This window comes from Manis pentadactyla, chromosome 2 (assembly GCF_030020395.1).
Source record: "Manis pentadactyla isolate mManPen7 chromosome 2, mManPen7.hap1, whole genome shotgun sequence".
Classification (NCBI taxonomy): Eukaryota; Metazoa; Chordata; class Mammalia; order Pholidota; family Manidae; genus Manis; species Manis pentadactyla.
Window position 1 is genome coordinate 87,762,584 of NC_080020.1, and position 17,432 is coordinate 87,780,015.

The window sequence follows — 17,432 nt, forward strand, 5'->3', positions numbered from 1 at the left end:
GGCGGGGGTGGGTCGCGAGCGCCGCGCAGGTCCCCGAGGACCCCGGGTCGCTGGCACTGGCCGCCGCCTGCTCCTTCCGGCTCCTCCCCGTGGCGCGGAGGGCGCGTGAGCCGTGGCGCCCGGTGCCAGCGGCGGCGAGGACCATGGTGCTGCCGAACATCCTGCTTACCGGTCAGGGCGCGCGGCGAGAGGGACTGGGCCGGGCCAAAGCGGGGCCCCTCGGTGTTCTGCTCGGGCGCTAGTCGAGGGCTGCGTGGCGTGGCCGTCGTCAGGGCCCCGCGACCGTTGCGGGAGGCGGGGGAGGAGACCGGGAACGTTAATTCTGTTGGTCAGAGGCGACTTGCTGAGGTGGAGAGAGGTAGACCAATCCAGCTCCCCTTTCCGGCAAATTGCCTAATCTTTCGGAATCTAGTTCTTGTTTGTAGAACGGCTGTTGATTATTTGGTAGAGTTGTCTTGGGGGTTTTAGCGAGGCAGTATAAGGCGGTGTCTGGCCCTTGGTAGATCTGCTGTTAATGGGAAGCGCCTTAGTCCTGGGACCCTCCTCGACCATGCCTTGCTGTTCTTTGTATCTGAGAATCGGATTTCTGTAAAAGGGTTGGAATGTTTGTGACGTACGGTGATTAACTGCTGCATAACGTTTGTTGAGTTAGCGTCGGAGACTTCTTTTCTTTAAAAAAGAAAAGACCTCTACTGAGTATCTGTCCGTTTCTCGGTCGTTTCTCATGTAAAGGTGCTGTGAAGTTCCCGGACTGACCGTGGGGATCCTTCTGGCTCTTGGACCCATCCGCGGGTACCCTATTGTATGTGCGGGATGCTCAAATGCTGCATAACGACTTCAAAGAATATTATTGCTTGTCCTTTAACTCTGAAAACGTTTATTGATTAATAATACGATAGGGCATTCATGGAAAAATCTAATGGGTGTAGGTGCTGATTGTTGCAAGACAAAATTGAGACGCTCTTTGCGGAAAAAAAGGGGTAACGTTTTATTTAACAAAACGAGCTTGTTGACAGCGCACAAGTCCTTTGTTTCTGAGAACTGCAGATTAATCTCTCAATTTAGGTTTTAAGATTCCTTAAGAGGAAGATTTTACAGCATCTGAACTGTTTGAGTCAAACAGTGTCCTTTTTTGTAATACTAAGCCATATTATCAAAAATCCAAATGTGAGCAATTTATTTAAAAAGTGGTGAGTCCAGGATCAAACTTGTTCTATTATAGAGGATTCGAGATAAATGATACAGTCTTGTATATGGATACTCGATTTATCCCTGTTATCTTTCATTTTAACGATTAGGTTTTATAATTTTAGTGACTTTAAACCTGAACAGCTTTAAGTTATGCATTTGATTATTTTGAAATACAACAAATATATAAAAAAGAGAAAGTGAATAATGTATACTATTGCCATTTATGTAAAAAGAAGAACGTGGTGTATATGCCCATATGTATATATATGTACACAAATAAGCTACCATATATACAGACATGCATGTGTGTATATACACAAATATGTATGCATAGGACTTTTTTTGGAAACTTGTTTACAGCGATTGCCTCTAAGGAAGAGAATAGGGAATTAGTGGAAATGAAATTTGTCTTTCATACTGCCTGAATTTTTTTCCATGAACAATTTTTTAATTTTTAGAAATCAAAAGCAAATACACGATGGTAATGTATTTGAGATGGCTAGTTTTATTCTGGGAATTTCCATGGTGGTGGCAAGCAGTCTGTGAATTGACACCAGAATTGCCAAGGCCCCACTCCTGATAGAATCAGATACACTGAGTGAGATTCTTACATCCAGTTGGCTTTGGGTAGTTTTGATCAGGTCATATATATATTAATTCACATAGGATTGTTAATTAGGAAACTTTTCATTTCAGCTGTTAAAAACCTAGGGGCATATAGGCAGGCTCCTTATGTCTGATATAACTATATCATGAACAGTGTTTTTCTGTGGCTTGTCTTACAGGTACACCGGGGGTTGGAAAAACCACGCTAGGCCAGGAACTTGCATCGAGATCAGGACTGAAATACATTAATGTGGGTGATTTAGCTCGAGAAGGTAAGGGGCATTTCAGTGTTGGGTTTGTTTCAAAAGATAGAGAAAGAGGAAATGGACTTTTAGTACTATACTTGTGAGAGGATACAAAAAACAGAGAAAGATTGCCATTAAGGAATGTATGCTGTGTTGAGGGACTCATAGAAATAGAAAATATAAGTATCTGATGCTACTTCTGGTTATTGTCACTATTATATCACCCCCCAATAGGCTAGCAGTTCTTGTGGGTAATAATTGGGAAGGCTTCCATGAAGAGACTGGACTTAGGATAGATAGAATCTGAGTATGGAGAAGAGAATGTTGTGAGGTGGGCAGACACATTAAGGTTTGGGTGCTGCTAAGCATAGTTATGGAGACAGTGATTATATTCATCTCACTGGAAGGACAGATTACTTTGAATTTAGGCAGTAGGATATGACTACCCTATGGTATTCTCTTTGATTACCTGCCTGCATGCAATCCACATATTCTAAAGGGATACATGTTTTTACATATTTTACCCTGTTTTCTCCCAGTTTTTTATCATCTCCTTGTTTAATATCTTCATCTCTTTATGTTCTGTAGTTTGTACAGGATAGAAACTAAGCAAATTTAAATAAAGGACATGAAAGTGTGCCTCATGAAAATTAAAAAGATTTAACAGATACAGTAAAAACTTAAATATGTATTTTTTAATTTGACATATTAAAAAATTTTTTAAGTTCCTGACAGTTGCTACTGAAGTAATTATTTCAGGTTTGATCTAATGTGCATATTTTTTTCAAATGATCTAAAGTCTGATCACCGGATATCATGGAGTCTGGCAAGATGGCTTCTCCCAAGAGCATGCCGAAAGATGCACAGATGATGGCACAAATCCTGAAGGATATGGGGATTACAGAATATGAGCCAAGAGTTATAAATCAGATGTTGGAGTTTGCCTTCCCATATGTGACCACAATTCTAGATGATGCAAAAATTTACTCAAGCCATGCTAAGAAAGCTACTGTTGATGCAGATGATGTGCGATTGGCAATACAGTGTCGTGCTGACCAGTCTTTTACCTCTCCTCCCCCAAGAGATTTTTTATTAGATATTGCAAGGCAAAGAAATCAAACCCCTTTGCCATTGATCAAGCCATATTCAGGCCCTAGGTTGCCACCTGATAGATACTGCTTGACTGCTCCAAACTATAGACTTAAGTCTTTACAAAAAAAGGCATCTACTTCTGCGGGAAGAATAACAGTTCCGCGGTTAAGTGTTGGTTCAGTTGCTAGCCGACCAAGTACTCCCACCCTTGGCACAGCAACCCCACAAACCATGTCTGTGACCACTAAAGTAGGGGGTCCCATGTCCCTCACAGGGCAAAGGTTTACAGTGCAGATGCCCACTACCCAGTCCCCAGCTGTAAAGGCATCAATCCCTGCAGCATCAGCAGTTCAGAATGTTTTGATTAATCCATCATTAATTGGGTCCAAAAACATTCTTATCACCACTAATATGGTGTCATCACAAAATACTGCCAATGAATCATCAAATGCATTGAAAAGAAAACGTGAAGATGATGACGATGACGATGATGATGACGACGATGACTATGATAATTTGTAATCTAGCCTTGGTGCTTGTAACATGTATACTTGGTGTTGAATCATTGTACTGAGATTAAATATGCATGCTGGATGTTCTCAAGTTGTGTTTTAGAAATTTTAATACTTAATGAGTATAGTTACCATACTTGAATTGAGATGTTGCATTTTCTTTAATAGGATTAGTAATTGTTTTTCATCAGCCTTTTCAGTGTAAAAAATAAAGTCATTCATCAATAAGATTGTTGGTACTTTGGCAATTATGTTTTTAGAAGCAGTTTTCCCCCTCATTATCAACAGCAATATCAGTTGCAAAACTTAAAATTATTGCAGTCTATTTATTACCACTAGAGTGTCACCTCTCATGTCTTTAGGTGTTTAGATCATAGTGTGATCTTTGGTGTATAAATCACTTATGTCTGTTGTCAGATCGCTGAAGCATAACTGTCTCCTTTTTGGAGAGACCACTTGGGCAGGATTTTTATTCATAGTAAATCCTCATCTGTTTGGATTTATTTCACTCAGTTGCCCAACTTCTTTCTAGGTCCTATTTTTCTATCCTCTTGTTTATGTTTAAGGACCCTTGGTGTGTCTCCCTAGTATCTCCCCACTTTAAACATTTTTTTCCGGTGTTCCATTTTGCAGGTCAATTTTGTGCATCTTTGCTTGTCATTTCCTGCTCATATTTTTAATCCAGGTCTGGCATTTAAGTTAGAGTTAATCCAGGTCTGGCATTTAAGTTACTGTTAATCCAGGTCTGGCATTTAAATTACAGTTAATAAAACTTAGGTCTTTATTTGCTACTGTGCATAGCTAGTCTTCATTTTAAACCCATACAAAATCTGGTTTTGTTTGCCTCTTGAACTTTACAGTTTTGACAAGAGATTTCAGAGTCACAGTAGTCAGTTTCAGTCATGTCTTCCAGTTCTCACCCACTGAATATTTCTAAATTTAATGAAGTTGCTACCTAGCCAATCATGAATAGCACCGAGAGGAACAGTAACACTAGACCACTGGGTCCTCTCCTACATGTACTCCCACCATTTTAGCCAGTGTTTTGCCCACCTAATGGTGTATGGCCCTTTCCATCCTCTTACTTCTTATGAGAGGAAATCTAAGTCTTAAAGGAAAAGGATTGCTTTTCCCTCCTGTAATGCCAAGTAAAGGATTTCTGGTCTGACTTGACAATAGTGTTAGATGAGGCACTTTAGAAGGTTTCTCATAATACTGGATTTTTTTTTCCCCAGATGCCATTTGAATATGCCTGAAAATCTTAACTAGAAAATATTCTGAGACATCCAGTCTCATTTTTTTCAAATGGTGATATATTTTAAGAGTGCAATTATCTATAAAGCAATGGTTCTCAAGTATGGGTGATTATGCCTTTTAGGTGACAGTTGGCAACTTCTGGGGACATTTTCGGTAGTCAGTATTAGGGTGGGGGGAGTTGCTATTGACACCTAATGGGTAGAAGTCAGGGATTCGGCTAAACATCCCACAATTCACAGGACAGCCCTACACTCCATAACAGAGTTCGCAAGCACAATTATGTTAGTATTTGAGGTTAGAAACCCTACTATAAAGAAATGAGACTTTAACAAATAATCCAATTAAAAAATGGGCAGAAGAGCTGAATAGACAGTTCTCTAAAGAAGAAATTCAGATGGCCAACAGACACATAAAAAGATGCTCCACATCGCTTGTCATCAGAGAAATGCAAATTAAAACCACAATGAGATATCACCTCACACCAGTAAGGATCGCCATCATCGAAAAGACAACAAATGTTGGCGAGGTTGTGGAGAAAGCAGAACCCTCCTACACTGCTGATGGGAATGTAAATTAGTTCAACCATTGTGGAAAGCAGTACGGAGGTTCCTCAAAATGCTCAAAATAGAAATACCATTTGATCCAGGAATTTATCCTAAGAATGCAGCACTCCAGTTTGGAAAAGACAGATGCACCCCTATGTTTATCGCTGCACTATTTACAGTAGCCAAGATATGGAAGCAACCTAAATTTCCATCAGTAGATGAATGGATAAAGAAGATGTGGTACATATACACAATGGAATATTACTCAGCCATAAGAAAAAAACAGATCCTACCATTTGCAACAACATGGATGGAGCTAGAGGGTATTATGCTCAGTGAAATAAGCCAGGTGGAAAAAGACAAGTGCCAAATGATTTCACTCATATGTGGAGTATAAGAACAAAGGAAAAGTGAAGGAACAAAACAGCAGCAGAATCACAGAACCCAAGAATGGACTAATAGTTATCAAAGGGAAAGGGACTGGGGAGGATGGGTGGGAAGGGAGGGACAAGGGCAGGGAAAAAGAAAGGGGGCATTACGATTAGCACACATAATGTAGGGGGGGCACAGGGAGGGCTGTGCAACACAGAAGACAAGTAGTGATTTTACAGCATCTTACTACGCTGATGGACAGTGACTGTGAAGGGGTATGTTGGAGGGACTTGGTGAAGGGGGAAGCCTAGTAAACATAATGTTCTTCATGTAATTGTAGATTAATGATACCAAAATAAAAAAAAAAATGAGACTTTAAGAAAACATTTTAAATATTTCTGAATGGAGTTTATTGCCATCCTAGGAGTCATGTTGAATTGTTAAGAGACTATCCTTATGCCATTTGGAACCAAGGCAGGAAAAATAAAGTGGAGAATTAAGCTTAATGAAACTATTAAGGAGTTACAAATGTGTGCTTAAGACTGCTTTATCCCTATTCTTCAGTCTCAGATTCCTCCTTGGTATCATTTCACATATGCACTCATTTAATTATACTTTACCAACATCCTCAATTTTTCTGTTACCTGATCAGTCTTCAGCTTCTGTTCCTAACCTTAGAATGCCCCTGGTCTAGAAAAAGTAATATAATTATATTGGTATTGGGTCTGTTTCAAATAGAAATTTAAAGCATAGCTGGGCCCTTAACACTGATAATTTTAATGTTTCCAACCCAGGGATTGGAAAGAGGTGCTGTTATTTTTCTATAGGAACCACTAGCTAAAGACTAGACCACAATGCTTGAAGTACTTACTATTTGACCTTTATAGAAAGTTTGCCATCCTTGCTCTGACTTCTTCTGTATCCCATTTTTTCCCTTCACAATGCTACTGCTGGAAGCCTGGAAACTTCTCCATTGGCCTTCCAGCACCTGTCTCCCAATCTTTGCATCTGACTCTCCCACCGATACATACCTCTCTCTGCCTTCACTGCAGCCATCTCATAATTCTGTTCCTACAAGTAATGTCATCCACTCAGGAATAGTTATTACCTTTTACTGATGACTCTTAGATTTATAATTAAACTTAGCTGTTTCTAGACAACTACTAAACATAACCATCTAGGCATTTCCCCAGACTTCTCCAAAGTAATATGTTTTAAAATGCACATGCTCTGAAGTCATCCCTGGCTCTACTTACGCACTCCTGATTCCCCCACCTATATAAATGTATTACACACTACAAAGATCCACTTGGCCTTTAAATCTTGAAAATTTGTCTGAAAAATTCCTGTGGTACTCTTATCCCATTCTCAAGAACCATTTGTGCTGATTCTCCTACCCTTCAGTAGCTCTTCCCTCCCTCTTCTACACCATCATGTCCTTTAAAATCAGAGGGGTAATAACGGCTTGACCTTTTTACTGTTAAAGTCTATCCTCAATGAAGTACAGCAGGTTAGAACTGGCCACAGTTGACCATCAGCCTTATCTGCAGCCATTTTACCCTATGTCCCCTTCAGTTTCTCTCAGTGCACCTTGTTCCCCAAACACACTGGGATTTTTCCACCTCCATGTCTTCATACACACTGTTCCCTTTACCTGTTGATACCCTTTCTTATCTGCCTTACAAAGAACTCTTTAAAAGGCCTGATTCAAAGTCACATATTTCGTGCTCTTAAATTTCTCTAAGCAGAATTCATTGCTGTCTTCTCTACTCAAAAGGTCAGGTATCAAAACCCTTAATCCTAAACCAATTAATTTATTGTACTAATTGCATGACAGTTACAAGCTTTTGGTTGGACTGAGGTAAATGTAGTAAATATGTTTCCAGAGAAAGAAATCTGAAATGTTCTAAGTATTGGCAGTAGCATAAAAATAAATAACTTAGCATCCTGATATCATTAACTTTAGAGAACAGCTTTTATGTGAATGTATAAATTCTACCATGGCAATTAAAGAAAATGTCATTTTATAACTTAACAATAGCTGAGAGGGTCTTGTAAGGATTTGGTCTTTTAATTTTGACCCTATAATTTTTTTTTTCTACAAGTAGTATATTTTTAAATGATAAAACTATTTAGAAAATTGATTTAATTTCTAAGCTTTTGGTAATTTAATCCAGTCAAACCTTTCCATCTTTGCTATATTAAGATCTTATGTATACATAACTATAAATTTGACTGCCAATTGAAACTTTACAGAATAGAATAAAAATTTCCCTTGCAAATTTGAAATAAAGTTGAGGATCCATCCATTTTCCCCATTCCATATGGAATGGATTATAATCGTCACCTAAAATTCTGCAGTAGCCTTGATATAGTATCCATGCCTCTGGATTTTCTTCCTTCCAACTCGTTCTCCAAACCAACGCCATTGAAAATTTGAAACTGATCATGTCATTTCATGATTTAAATGCTTTAACGGTTTTCTTTTGCCTTCGGATAAAGTCTACTGATTTGGCCTCAGTGTACATGATCCCTTATTGCCTATTTTCTAACTATTCTAAAAGATTTGCCCTTCCTTGAAAGAACCTGCACTCCCTAATCTCTTAGCTTTTGGATATCATGTTTTCTCTGTTGAGAATAGACTTCCCTACCTTTTTTGCCTAGCTAACTGCTTCAAGTCTCCACTTAGAAGTCACTTCCTCCAGGAAGCTCCCCTAATACCTCACCTTTATGTTCCTAACATAATAGGTGCCCATATTATTGCTCCCAAAGCAAAAGCACCATGAACTGTAACATTAAAATATTATAATTTCCAGGTTACTTGTCTGTCATCTTTTATTGTGAAGTCCTTTGAGGGAAGGACTGTGCCTTCTTGTTCATTTTGTTCACAATTATGTTTATTGTCCCTATAGTCACTGGTACATGGTGTTTGATAAATGTTTTTTGAAATGAATGTATAAAAGCTTGGATTACACTATTAAAATATGTTAACATGATTTAAGAAAGACGCAATTCAGCATTATAGTATAGACTTTAATTCTAAAAGTTAATATGGCAATAGTTAATCTGTATTTTAGACAGCATGGATTTTTAAAGATTTCAGTAGTATTTAATGAGTCAAGGATTTAAAATACGAAGGAACCTCAGCATTTATGAACTCTAGACTCCCACACAATACAGAATCAGCTGTAGATATCCTTAGATTTTTTTGGCATTTAAAAAAATAATAGTGTGAAAATAATACAGAAAAAAGTCCTTCTAGTTTATCTCCATCTTTTGTTTCTCTTTGTCCTATTGCAGACAAGTTTGATTTGTGGTTTCTATGTTTTACTACTTAAGCATTTATCAAGTTGCTACCTAGTCTATATCCCAGAGTACTTTTTATCTACCTAATATTTGTTCCCTTAACTTTATATAGTAATTCATCAAGTTAGTAAACCAAGATTTAACTATTTCCTTATTGTAGAACATTTTTATCATTTTATTCTAAATTCTTTCTGATTAGAAATTAAGTGATAGAGGAAATCTCTGAATAGGTATGACATTTTTCTTCTAAAAATCACTTAAAAAATGCATTTCTAGAATCAAATTACTATATACATACGTAACTAATAGGCATAAAAGAGCTCATTTTAATTTGCATCTTTTACTAGCTGGGCATGTCCAACAATTTCTCGTGTATGTTTATTCTTTTCCATCTGGTGTGAAATCTTATTCTTTGTTAAGCTACTTTTATCTTGACTTCTAAGGTCTATATATATCTACATTTCAGTCCTTTACCCTACTAGAGAATATTCTTCAGTCTGGGTTTTTTTTGTTTTTTTTTTAATTTCTATTATTTCTCATTGAACAAAGATGTAACATTGTATGTATTTGAATTAGTCATTTTATCTCTTCACAAACTCAAATGAATCATTCCTTTATAGAATTAAATTTTCCAGTAGTTACCTTGGAATTAAGAAATTAGCTCTTTAATCCACCTAGAGTTTGTAAGGCTTTAGATTGTTTTCTAAATTGTTAACCAGTTTTCCCTACACCAAGATGTTTTATTTTTTAGGCTTACAACTAAGTTTTTAGTTTCTGGTAAACTGAGCAGTAACCCAAGGAGGCCAAGGCTACACAGATTCAGGACAGATGGCTCCTGTGCCCCACAGAACCCTCCAGGCAAAACAGAGAACTGCCTCTGCCTCCCACTAACCTTCAGGACTACCCTTTTATCGCTTCAGACCTCATGCTCATCTTAACCTAATTTCAACCTGTGTCAAAATATTAAGGGAAAGGGTGGGAAGACTTGAGCATGCTCTTTGAAATCATTAAAAGGATGGTCTAAGCCTGCCTTACTACATACCCCCCAAGGATTCAGGTGAGGATGGGATTGATAGGGTCTCACCTTTTGAACTAAGAGTTCCTTTGAAAGCCAGCTTTGATATGTTGCAAAGTTGTTATGTTAGATTTAAATCTTTATAATTGCTCATCATTCTTGTTTTGTCTTCTGAAATAAGACATTGGACCCTTGGCTTTTTGGAATGCTGGCAATCTAGAAGTAAAGATAATGTTCAGGAGCATCTGGGTACTGACCCTCCTTCCACAAACTCCATGAAGATGTGACTTCAGTGGCAGAGTGTTCATTTCTGGAATTTGAGAACCTGTTGTTGCTTTTGATAAGTTTCATAACCTTGGCCCAATACATTTGGAACTTAATCTACTATTAATGTTTGAGAGGGTATCCATGTGTCTCCTTATATCACCAATCTATAGCTCAATAAAAATAATGCAGTTCTAATAGCCCCACACATTCTAATTCATACCTTTTAGTTGGTTTCAATTTTGGTAGCTAAAATGGTTTTGGAAATATTGCTATCCACATTTCCCTCTAGACAAAATTCTAACTTACCAGTATTGCTCTTGTATTTGGTGTCTAAGGGACATTTGTTGTGTTAGTGCTCTCCCTTGTCTCTAAAAGAGTAATTGACGATATATTTCCTAAAGTATAGAATTGAAAATTACTGAAAGTTACTTAAAAAATACTACTGTAACAAAATAATGTAAATCTTTTTTAGGACAGTTATATGGTGGCTATGATGAAGAGTACGATTGTCCCATTTTAGATGAAGATAGAGTAAGTATAATATTTTTTATAGAGTATAGTTGAAAAATTTTAATAGGAAAGTTGACCTTTTTTTAAAAAAATAGCATTCATCTTTCCCCTCACCCCCCTTTCTTATAGGTAGTTGATGAATTAGAAAACCAAATGAGTGACGGTGGAGTTATTGTTGATTACCATGGTTGTGATTTCTTCCCTGAACGATGGTTTCATATAGTTTTTGTGCTGAAAACAGATAACAGTGTACTGTACAAAAGACTTGAAACAAGGTAAGAAAGGAAAAACATTGAATTCTTAAAGTGTAACATTTACTCAGATTGCTGAACTTGGCCAATACTACCATGATTAAAGGTTTCTATTTGAAAATACAACTATTTGATCACTGGTTATAAACCAGATTTGTATGGTACCAACAGTCTGAATATAAGAAAAAAAGATGCATTTGTAAAAGACAGTAGTTAACTGTTGGTGAGAATGTAACTTAGTTCAACCATTGTGGAAAGCAATATGGAGGTTCCTCAAAAAACTAAAAATAGAAATACCATTTGACCCAGTAATTCCACTCCTAGGAATTTACCCAAAGAAAACAAGATCTCTGATTCAAAAAGACATATGCACCCCTATGTTTATCGCAGCACTATTTATAATAGCCAAGATATGGAAGCAACCTAAACATCCATCAGTAGATGAATAAAGAAGATATGGTACATATACACAATGGAATACTATTTAGCCATAGAAGAAAACGGATCCTACCATTTGCAACAACATGGACAGAGCTGGAGGCTATGCTCAGTAAAATAAGCCAGGCAGAGAAAGACAGGTACGAAATGATTTCACTCATTTGAGTATAACAAAGTAAAACTGAAGGAACAAAACAGCAGCAGACTCACAGACTCCAAGAATGGACTACCTGTTACAAAAGGGAAGGGGTAGTGGAGAGAGAAGAGGATTAAAGGACATGATTAACACACAATGTGGTGGGGGGAGGTCACGGGGAAGGCAGTATAGCACTGAGAAGACAGGTAGTGACTGTAGCATCTTACGTTGATGGACAGTGACTGCAATGTGGTGGCAGGGGGCAGGAACTTGATAATATGGCTGAATGTTGAAACCACAATGTTGCTCACGTGAAACCTTCATAAGATTATATATCGATGATACCTTAATGAAAAAAAAACCACACGCAGTGGTTTATACCTGAGTAAATGAGTATCTCAACTGACAATTTGATTTGGTAAAATGTACTATAATACATGTATAAGCAACCCTACGTAGTTGTGCTTTTCTTTAATGTAGAGCCTTGCTAGGAAAATGGCCAAGCCAATAACATATTCTTTGCTACTGAATGAACATTATGCACTCAAATCATCCTCAAAACAGGAATGAGAAAGTTTATGAAAAACTAACAAGATAAATCAACATTTAACAACCTTTAAAGTATATTGGAGTTAGTCCCTCCAAGAGAGCATCAGACTTCAGCCAGAATAACTCCAGAAGAAAAATTTTTATGTGAAATATTTTTCCATTGTATTTTAATTCAACTGTGGGAAAATGGGATTTCTAGAGGAATTCAGAAGGCAGTCTTGGAAGGAAAGATCCAGTTTTCCTAAGGTCAGATTCAGAATCTGTGGTTCTCACATACTGTAGGTCAGCTCTGAATAACTACCATTGGATGGGATACTTGCAAAATCTTTGTACAAAGGAGTAGTAAATATATAGAGAAAGGTTAGAGCTAAACCTAAAATTTCCATCATCATTCTTTAGGCAATGAAAAGCCATTAAAAAGTATTTGAACAGAGAAGTAATAGAGACCATATGGTACATACAGCTTTTCTGAAGATAATTTAAAATTTTTATTAAAAATTACTGTTGTATGTAAAGAGCCAAAGACTTACTAAGGTATGAGAGAAAAACTATGAGAGAACGTCTTTTTTGTTTTTAGCCACTGAAAAAGTTCCAAAGTAACAACCTTTAAAAACAAACCAGCTTCATTGAGATAAGTTCACATCCCATACGATTCACTCATTTAGTGTACAAATCAGTGTTTCTTAGTATATTTACTGAGTTGTGCATCCATTACTACTACAAATTTTCAAAAATGTTTGTCACCCCCGCAAAACCTCATGCGCATTAGCAGTCACCTCCCATTTCCCCTCTCTGCTAGCCCTAGGCAACCAGTAATCCACATTCCATTTCCGTGGACTTCCCTGTTCTAGACAATTCATGTAAATGAAGGCATGCTGTACATGATGTTTTGTCTGGCTGCTTTCACTTGGCATAGTGTTTTCAAGGTTCATTTGTGTTGTAGTACATTCCAGTACTTCATTTCTTCTTACTGCTAAACAATATTCCATGTATCAATATACCGTATTTTGTTTATCCATTTATCAGATTATAGGCATCTGAGTTATTTCCACTTTTTGGCTGTTACAAATAATGCTGCTATGAACATTTGTGCACATGTTTTTGAGTGGACATTGTATTGTGTTTGTTTATCTTAAATATGGAATTTCTGTAGGAATGGGATTGTTGGATGACACGGTAACTCTGTTTAAATTTTTGAGGAATTGTCAGTTTCCCAAAGTGGCTGTACCATTTTACATTCCCAAAAGCAATGTATGAAGGCTCCAGTATTTCCATATCCTTTTCAACACTTATCTTTTTTATTCTAACCATCGTAGGGGATGTGAAGTAGGATCTCATTGTGGTTTTGATTTGCATTTCCTTGATAGCTAATGATGTTGAGCATCTTTTCACATGTTTATTGGCCATTTGTATATCTTTTTCAGAGAAATATCTACTCAGATCGTTTGCCCAGTTTTTAATTGGGTTATTTGTCCTTTTGACTAAGTTATAAGAGTACTTCATGTACTTTAGATGCAAGTCCCTTGTCAGATATATGATTTGCAAAAACCTTCCCTCTTCTGTGGGTTGTCTTTATTTACAAAGTTAATCACCTTTTAAGTTGTACTTCAATTTAATTTTGGTTGTTACAAGGTTTAACTGGTTTGGGTTCGAATTTTTATCTTTAGCTAATTAGTTGGCTAGTTTACATATCTGCCTAAAGATTGTGCAAGTTAAATTTTATTTCAGTGTCTTTGGAATTATAAAATACAGACACATCTGTGTGATCAAGTACCCAATTAGTATATATGATATTCCTATCATATGTATTTCATTTTACCGTATGCCAACTATTTGTGTTACCTATCTATATCCTAATTCCTCTAACTCTTGAAATCTAGGACCATAGCTACAGATTCTCATAGCTCAGAGTCCGGCTTTAGATAGGTAGATACATTTGCTAATTGAATGGCTGAAAATTGTAGGGAAAAAAATTGCAGACAAACTTAATATTGGTCCTTAATTGAACTCTCATCAAAGAAGTCTCTCATATTTACAGGTGCTGTTTATTTTCTCTAGGCAGAGACTACAAGATGTATTTTTTTGTGAATTTGCTTATATTCAAAAATATCCAGTTTCTGGTATCAGTTAATGCCATTCAGTTTGCCTGTCTTCTCTTTGCCTTCTAGGGGTTATAATGAGAAGAAACTAAATGACAATATTCAGTGTGAAATTTTTCAAGTTCTTTATCAAGAGGCATTAGCATCCTACAAGGAAGAAATAGTGCATCAGCTGCCCAGCAATAAACCAGAAGACCTAGAGGATAACATCAATCAGATACTGAAATGGATTGAGCAGTGGGTCAAAGATCATACGTCTTGATTAAAACAAGTGGCCACTTAACAATCACTCTTGATGTATCTCTGCCCACATCCTACAAATTGTCCAAATATCAGTGAAACTTCTTTATTAAAATTGTGCTGCAGGACTAGATGAATAGTAAAAGGTTTATGTTTTTTTTTCTCCATGAGAAAGCTAAACAATCTCAAGTGTAATGAATATAATATTATTATTATTATTTTTTTTTAATAATTATTTTTTATTGAAGGGTAGTTGACGCACAGTATTACATTACATTAGTTTCAAGTGTACAACACAGTGGTAGAACATTTATATCCATAATTCTAGGTTCCAGCTATCACCCTACCAAGCTGTTACAATATCTTGACTATATTCCTTGTGCTATACATTACACCCCGGTTACTTTTTTTTTTTTTTTTTTTTTTTTTTTGTGAGGGCATCTCTCATATTTATTGATCAAATGGTTGTTAACGACAATAAAATTCTGTATAGGGGAGTCAATGCTCAATGCACAATCATTAATCCACCCCAAGCCTAATTTTCGTCAGTCTCCAATCTTCTGAGGCATAACAAACAAGTTCTTACATGTAGAACAAATTCTTACATAATGAATAAGTTACATAGTGAACAGTACAAGGGGAGTCATCACAGAAACTTTCGGTTTTGCTCATGCATTATGAACTCTAAACAGTCAGTTCAAATATGAATACTCATTTGGTTTTTATACTTGATTTATATGTGGATACCACATTTCTCTCTTTATTATTATTATTTTTAATAAAATGCTGAAGTGGTAGGTAGATACAAGATAAAGGTAGAAATCATAGTTTAGTGTTGTAAGAGAGCAAATGTAGATGATCAGGTGTGTGCCTGTAGACTATGTGTTAATCCAAGCTAGACCAGGGCAATAAAACATCCACGTATGCAGAAGATTTCTCTCAGAACAGGGGGGGTGAGGTTCTAAGCCTCACCTCTGTTGATCCCCAATTTCTCACCTGATGGCCCCCCTGCGACTGTGCCTGTCTTAGGTTGTTCCTCCCTTGAGGAATCTTACCCGTCTCTGGCTAACCAGTCATCTTCCGGGGCCATACAGGGAAATGTGAAGTTGGTAAGTGAGAGGGAAGCCTTATTGTTTGAAAAGGTTAGCTTTTTACTTCTTTGCATATTTATGCCCTGTGGCTTCTATGCCCAGCATTTGTCTTGAGGTATCTTTACCACTTGGAGGAGTTATGATACTCGGTAAATTTGATATGAGGCATGAATTCTATTTAAGGGTTGTAATTAGGAAGGAAGAAGAAAAGCTAAAGAAGTAGCAGACGGAAGAAAACATGGGAAGATTGATTATTTCTTTGACATATCTTCTTGTAGAGTAACTTCAGCATATATAGGTTTTAAGCTACTACTTAAATTGCGCACACACATTAACATAATAGGAGTACAGTTACATAACCAAAGCAGACCTATAATTACCAACCATCTCCAGTGAAACCAAGAAAACCAATTATGTACCTTAGGCATTTGTGAAAACTTATCTATGACATGGTGGATATTGTCCAACTGAACTTGAACAGTCTGAGAGAAATCAGACAAATTAAAACAACCCATTCCTGGGGACTGTTCACATGCCATATGTTCTTTTAACAGTAACTAGTCTGTAGTTGTAAGACTTTGGAGCGCTACAATTTGCACTTCTCCAAATTCTTGGTTGAGTTCCAACAGTATAGATCCAGTCCAATTTTGTTGTTTTACTGTATGCACAGGCCAGCTTAGATATCTCCTTCCTCATTCCCATGGCAAGTCCAGGAACTGGTGGGATGAGTGCATCTACAGCTGTAGCAGTGCGTGGATCTTTGTTGGGGTTTTTTGATGATCATCTTCTGGCATGAGTCTTCCAGAGAGTGCAGATGTTGGAAGTTCTTTTTCATATCGTATCTTAGTTCATTTTCGGGGTAGCCCAATTAGGCTTTGATCCTCTGTATAAACACAAACAGACCCTTTGCCTACACTTTTATATGCCCTTTATACCCTTGTGTAGAACTCGTTGGAGGTTACCACACAGGAACTGCCCTTTTTTTTTTTTTTTTGCTTTGTTTTTGGTATCACTAATCTACACTTACATGACGAATATTATGTTTACTAGGCTCTCCCCTATACCAGGTCTCCCCTATAAACCCCTTTACAGTCACTGTCCATCAGCATAGCAAAATGTTGTAGAATCACTACTTGCCTTCTCTGTGTTGTACAGCCCTCCCTTTTCTCCTACCCCCCCATGTATGTTAATCTTAATACCCCCCTACTTCTCCCCCCCTTATCCCTCTCTACCCACCCATCCTCCCCAGTCCCTTTCCCTTTGGTACCTGTTAGTCCATTCTTGAGTTCTGTGATTCTGCTGCTGTTTTGTTCCTTCAGTTTTTCCTTTGTTCTTATATTCCACAGATGAGTGAAATCATTTGGTATTTCTCTTTCTCCTCTTGGCTTGTTTCACTGAGCATAATACCCTCCAGCTCCATCCATGTTGCTGCAAATGATTGGATTTGCCCTTTTCTTATGGCTGAGTAGTATTCCATTGTGTATATGTACCACATCTTCTTTATCCATTCATCTATCGATGGACATTTAGGTTGCTTCCAATTCTTCGCTATTGTAAATAGTGCTGCAATAAACATAGGGGTGCATCTGTCTTTCTCAAACTTGATTGCTGCGTTCTTAGGGTAAATTCCTAGGAGTGGAATTCCTGGGTCAAATGGTAAGTCTGTTTTGAGCATTTTGATATACCTCCATACTGCTTTCCACAATGGTT

The 17,432-nt window shown here is 37.3% G+C and overlaps 3 protein-coding genes across 4 annotated transcripts in view; 2 read left to right on the top strand and 1 right to left on the bottom strand.

Annotated features, from left to right (window-relative positions):
* The window catches only part of RAD17 (RAD17 checkpoint clamp loader component), a 43,393-nt gene extending 43,085 nt beyond the window's left edge, over positions 1-308 (bottom strand). The window contains exon 1 of the mRNA XM_036887753.2: positions 170-308. The gene's annotated coding sequence lies outside the window, so the exon portion shown is untranslated. The remainder of the gene's footprint in view (positions 1-169) is intronic.
* On the top strand, positions 41-14,764 carry AK6 (adenylate kinase 6). 2 transcript variants are annotated; one of them, XM_036887766.2, is made up of 5 exons: positions 41-171; positions 1,977-2,069; positions 10,881-10,939; positions 11,048-11,193; positions 14,461-14,764. In XM_036887766.2, exons 1-5 carry the CDS (start codon positions 144-146, stop codon positions 14,651-14,653), a joined length of 519 nt encoding a protein of 172 aa, XP_036743661.1. In that variant the 5' UTR covers positions 41-143; the 3' UTR covers positions 14,654-14,764. The 2 variants fall into 2 exon arrangements, with proteins under 2 accessions (XP_036743661.1, XP_036743662.1); XM_036887767.2 differs by lacking the exon at positions 1,977-2,069 and having other exon boundaries at positions 94-171.
* TAF9 (TATA-box binding protein associated factor 9) lies at positions 90-3,876 on the top strand. Its single transcript, XM_036887765.2, has 3 exons — positions 90-171; positions 1,977-2,069; positions 2,842-3,876. Exon 3 carries the CDS (start codon positions 2,859-2,861, stop codon positions 3,654-3,656), a length of 798 nt encoding a protein of 265 aa, XP_036743660.2. The 5' UTR covers positions 90-171; positions 1,977-2,069; positions 2,842-2,858; the 3' UTR covers positions 3,657-3,876.
* Positions 14,765-17,432: the final 2,668 nt, after the last annotated feature.

What these genes read in the sequence shown, in the direction of transcription:
- AK6 (XM_036887766.2), top strand. Translation starts at nt 144, where the DNA reads ATGGTGCTGCCGAACATCCTGCTTACCG. An exon ending in GCCGAACATCCTGCTTACCG is followed by an intron (nt 172 to 1,976) that starts GTCAGGGCGCGC and finishes CTTGTCTTACAG; the next exon opens with GTACACCGGGGGTTGGAAAA. An exon ending in CCATTTTAGATGAAGATAGA is followed by an intron (nt 10,940 to 11,047) that starts GTAAGTATAATA and finishes CCTTTCTTATAG; the next exon opens with GTAGTTGATGAATTAGAAAA.
- TAF9 (XM_036887765.2), top strand. Translation starts at nt 2,859, where the DNA reads ATGGAGTCTGGCAAGATGGCTTCTCCCAAGAGCATGCCGAAAGATGCA.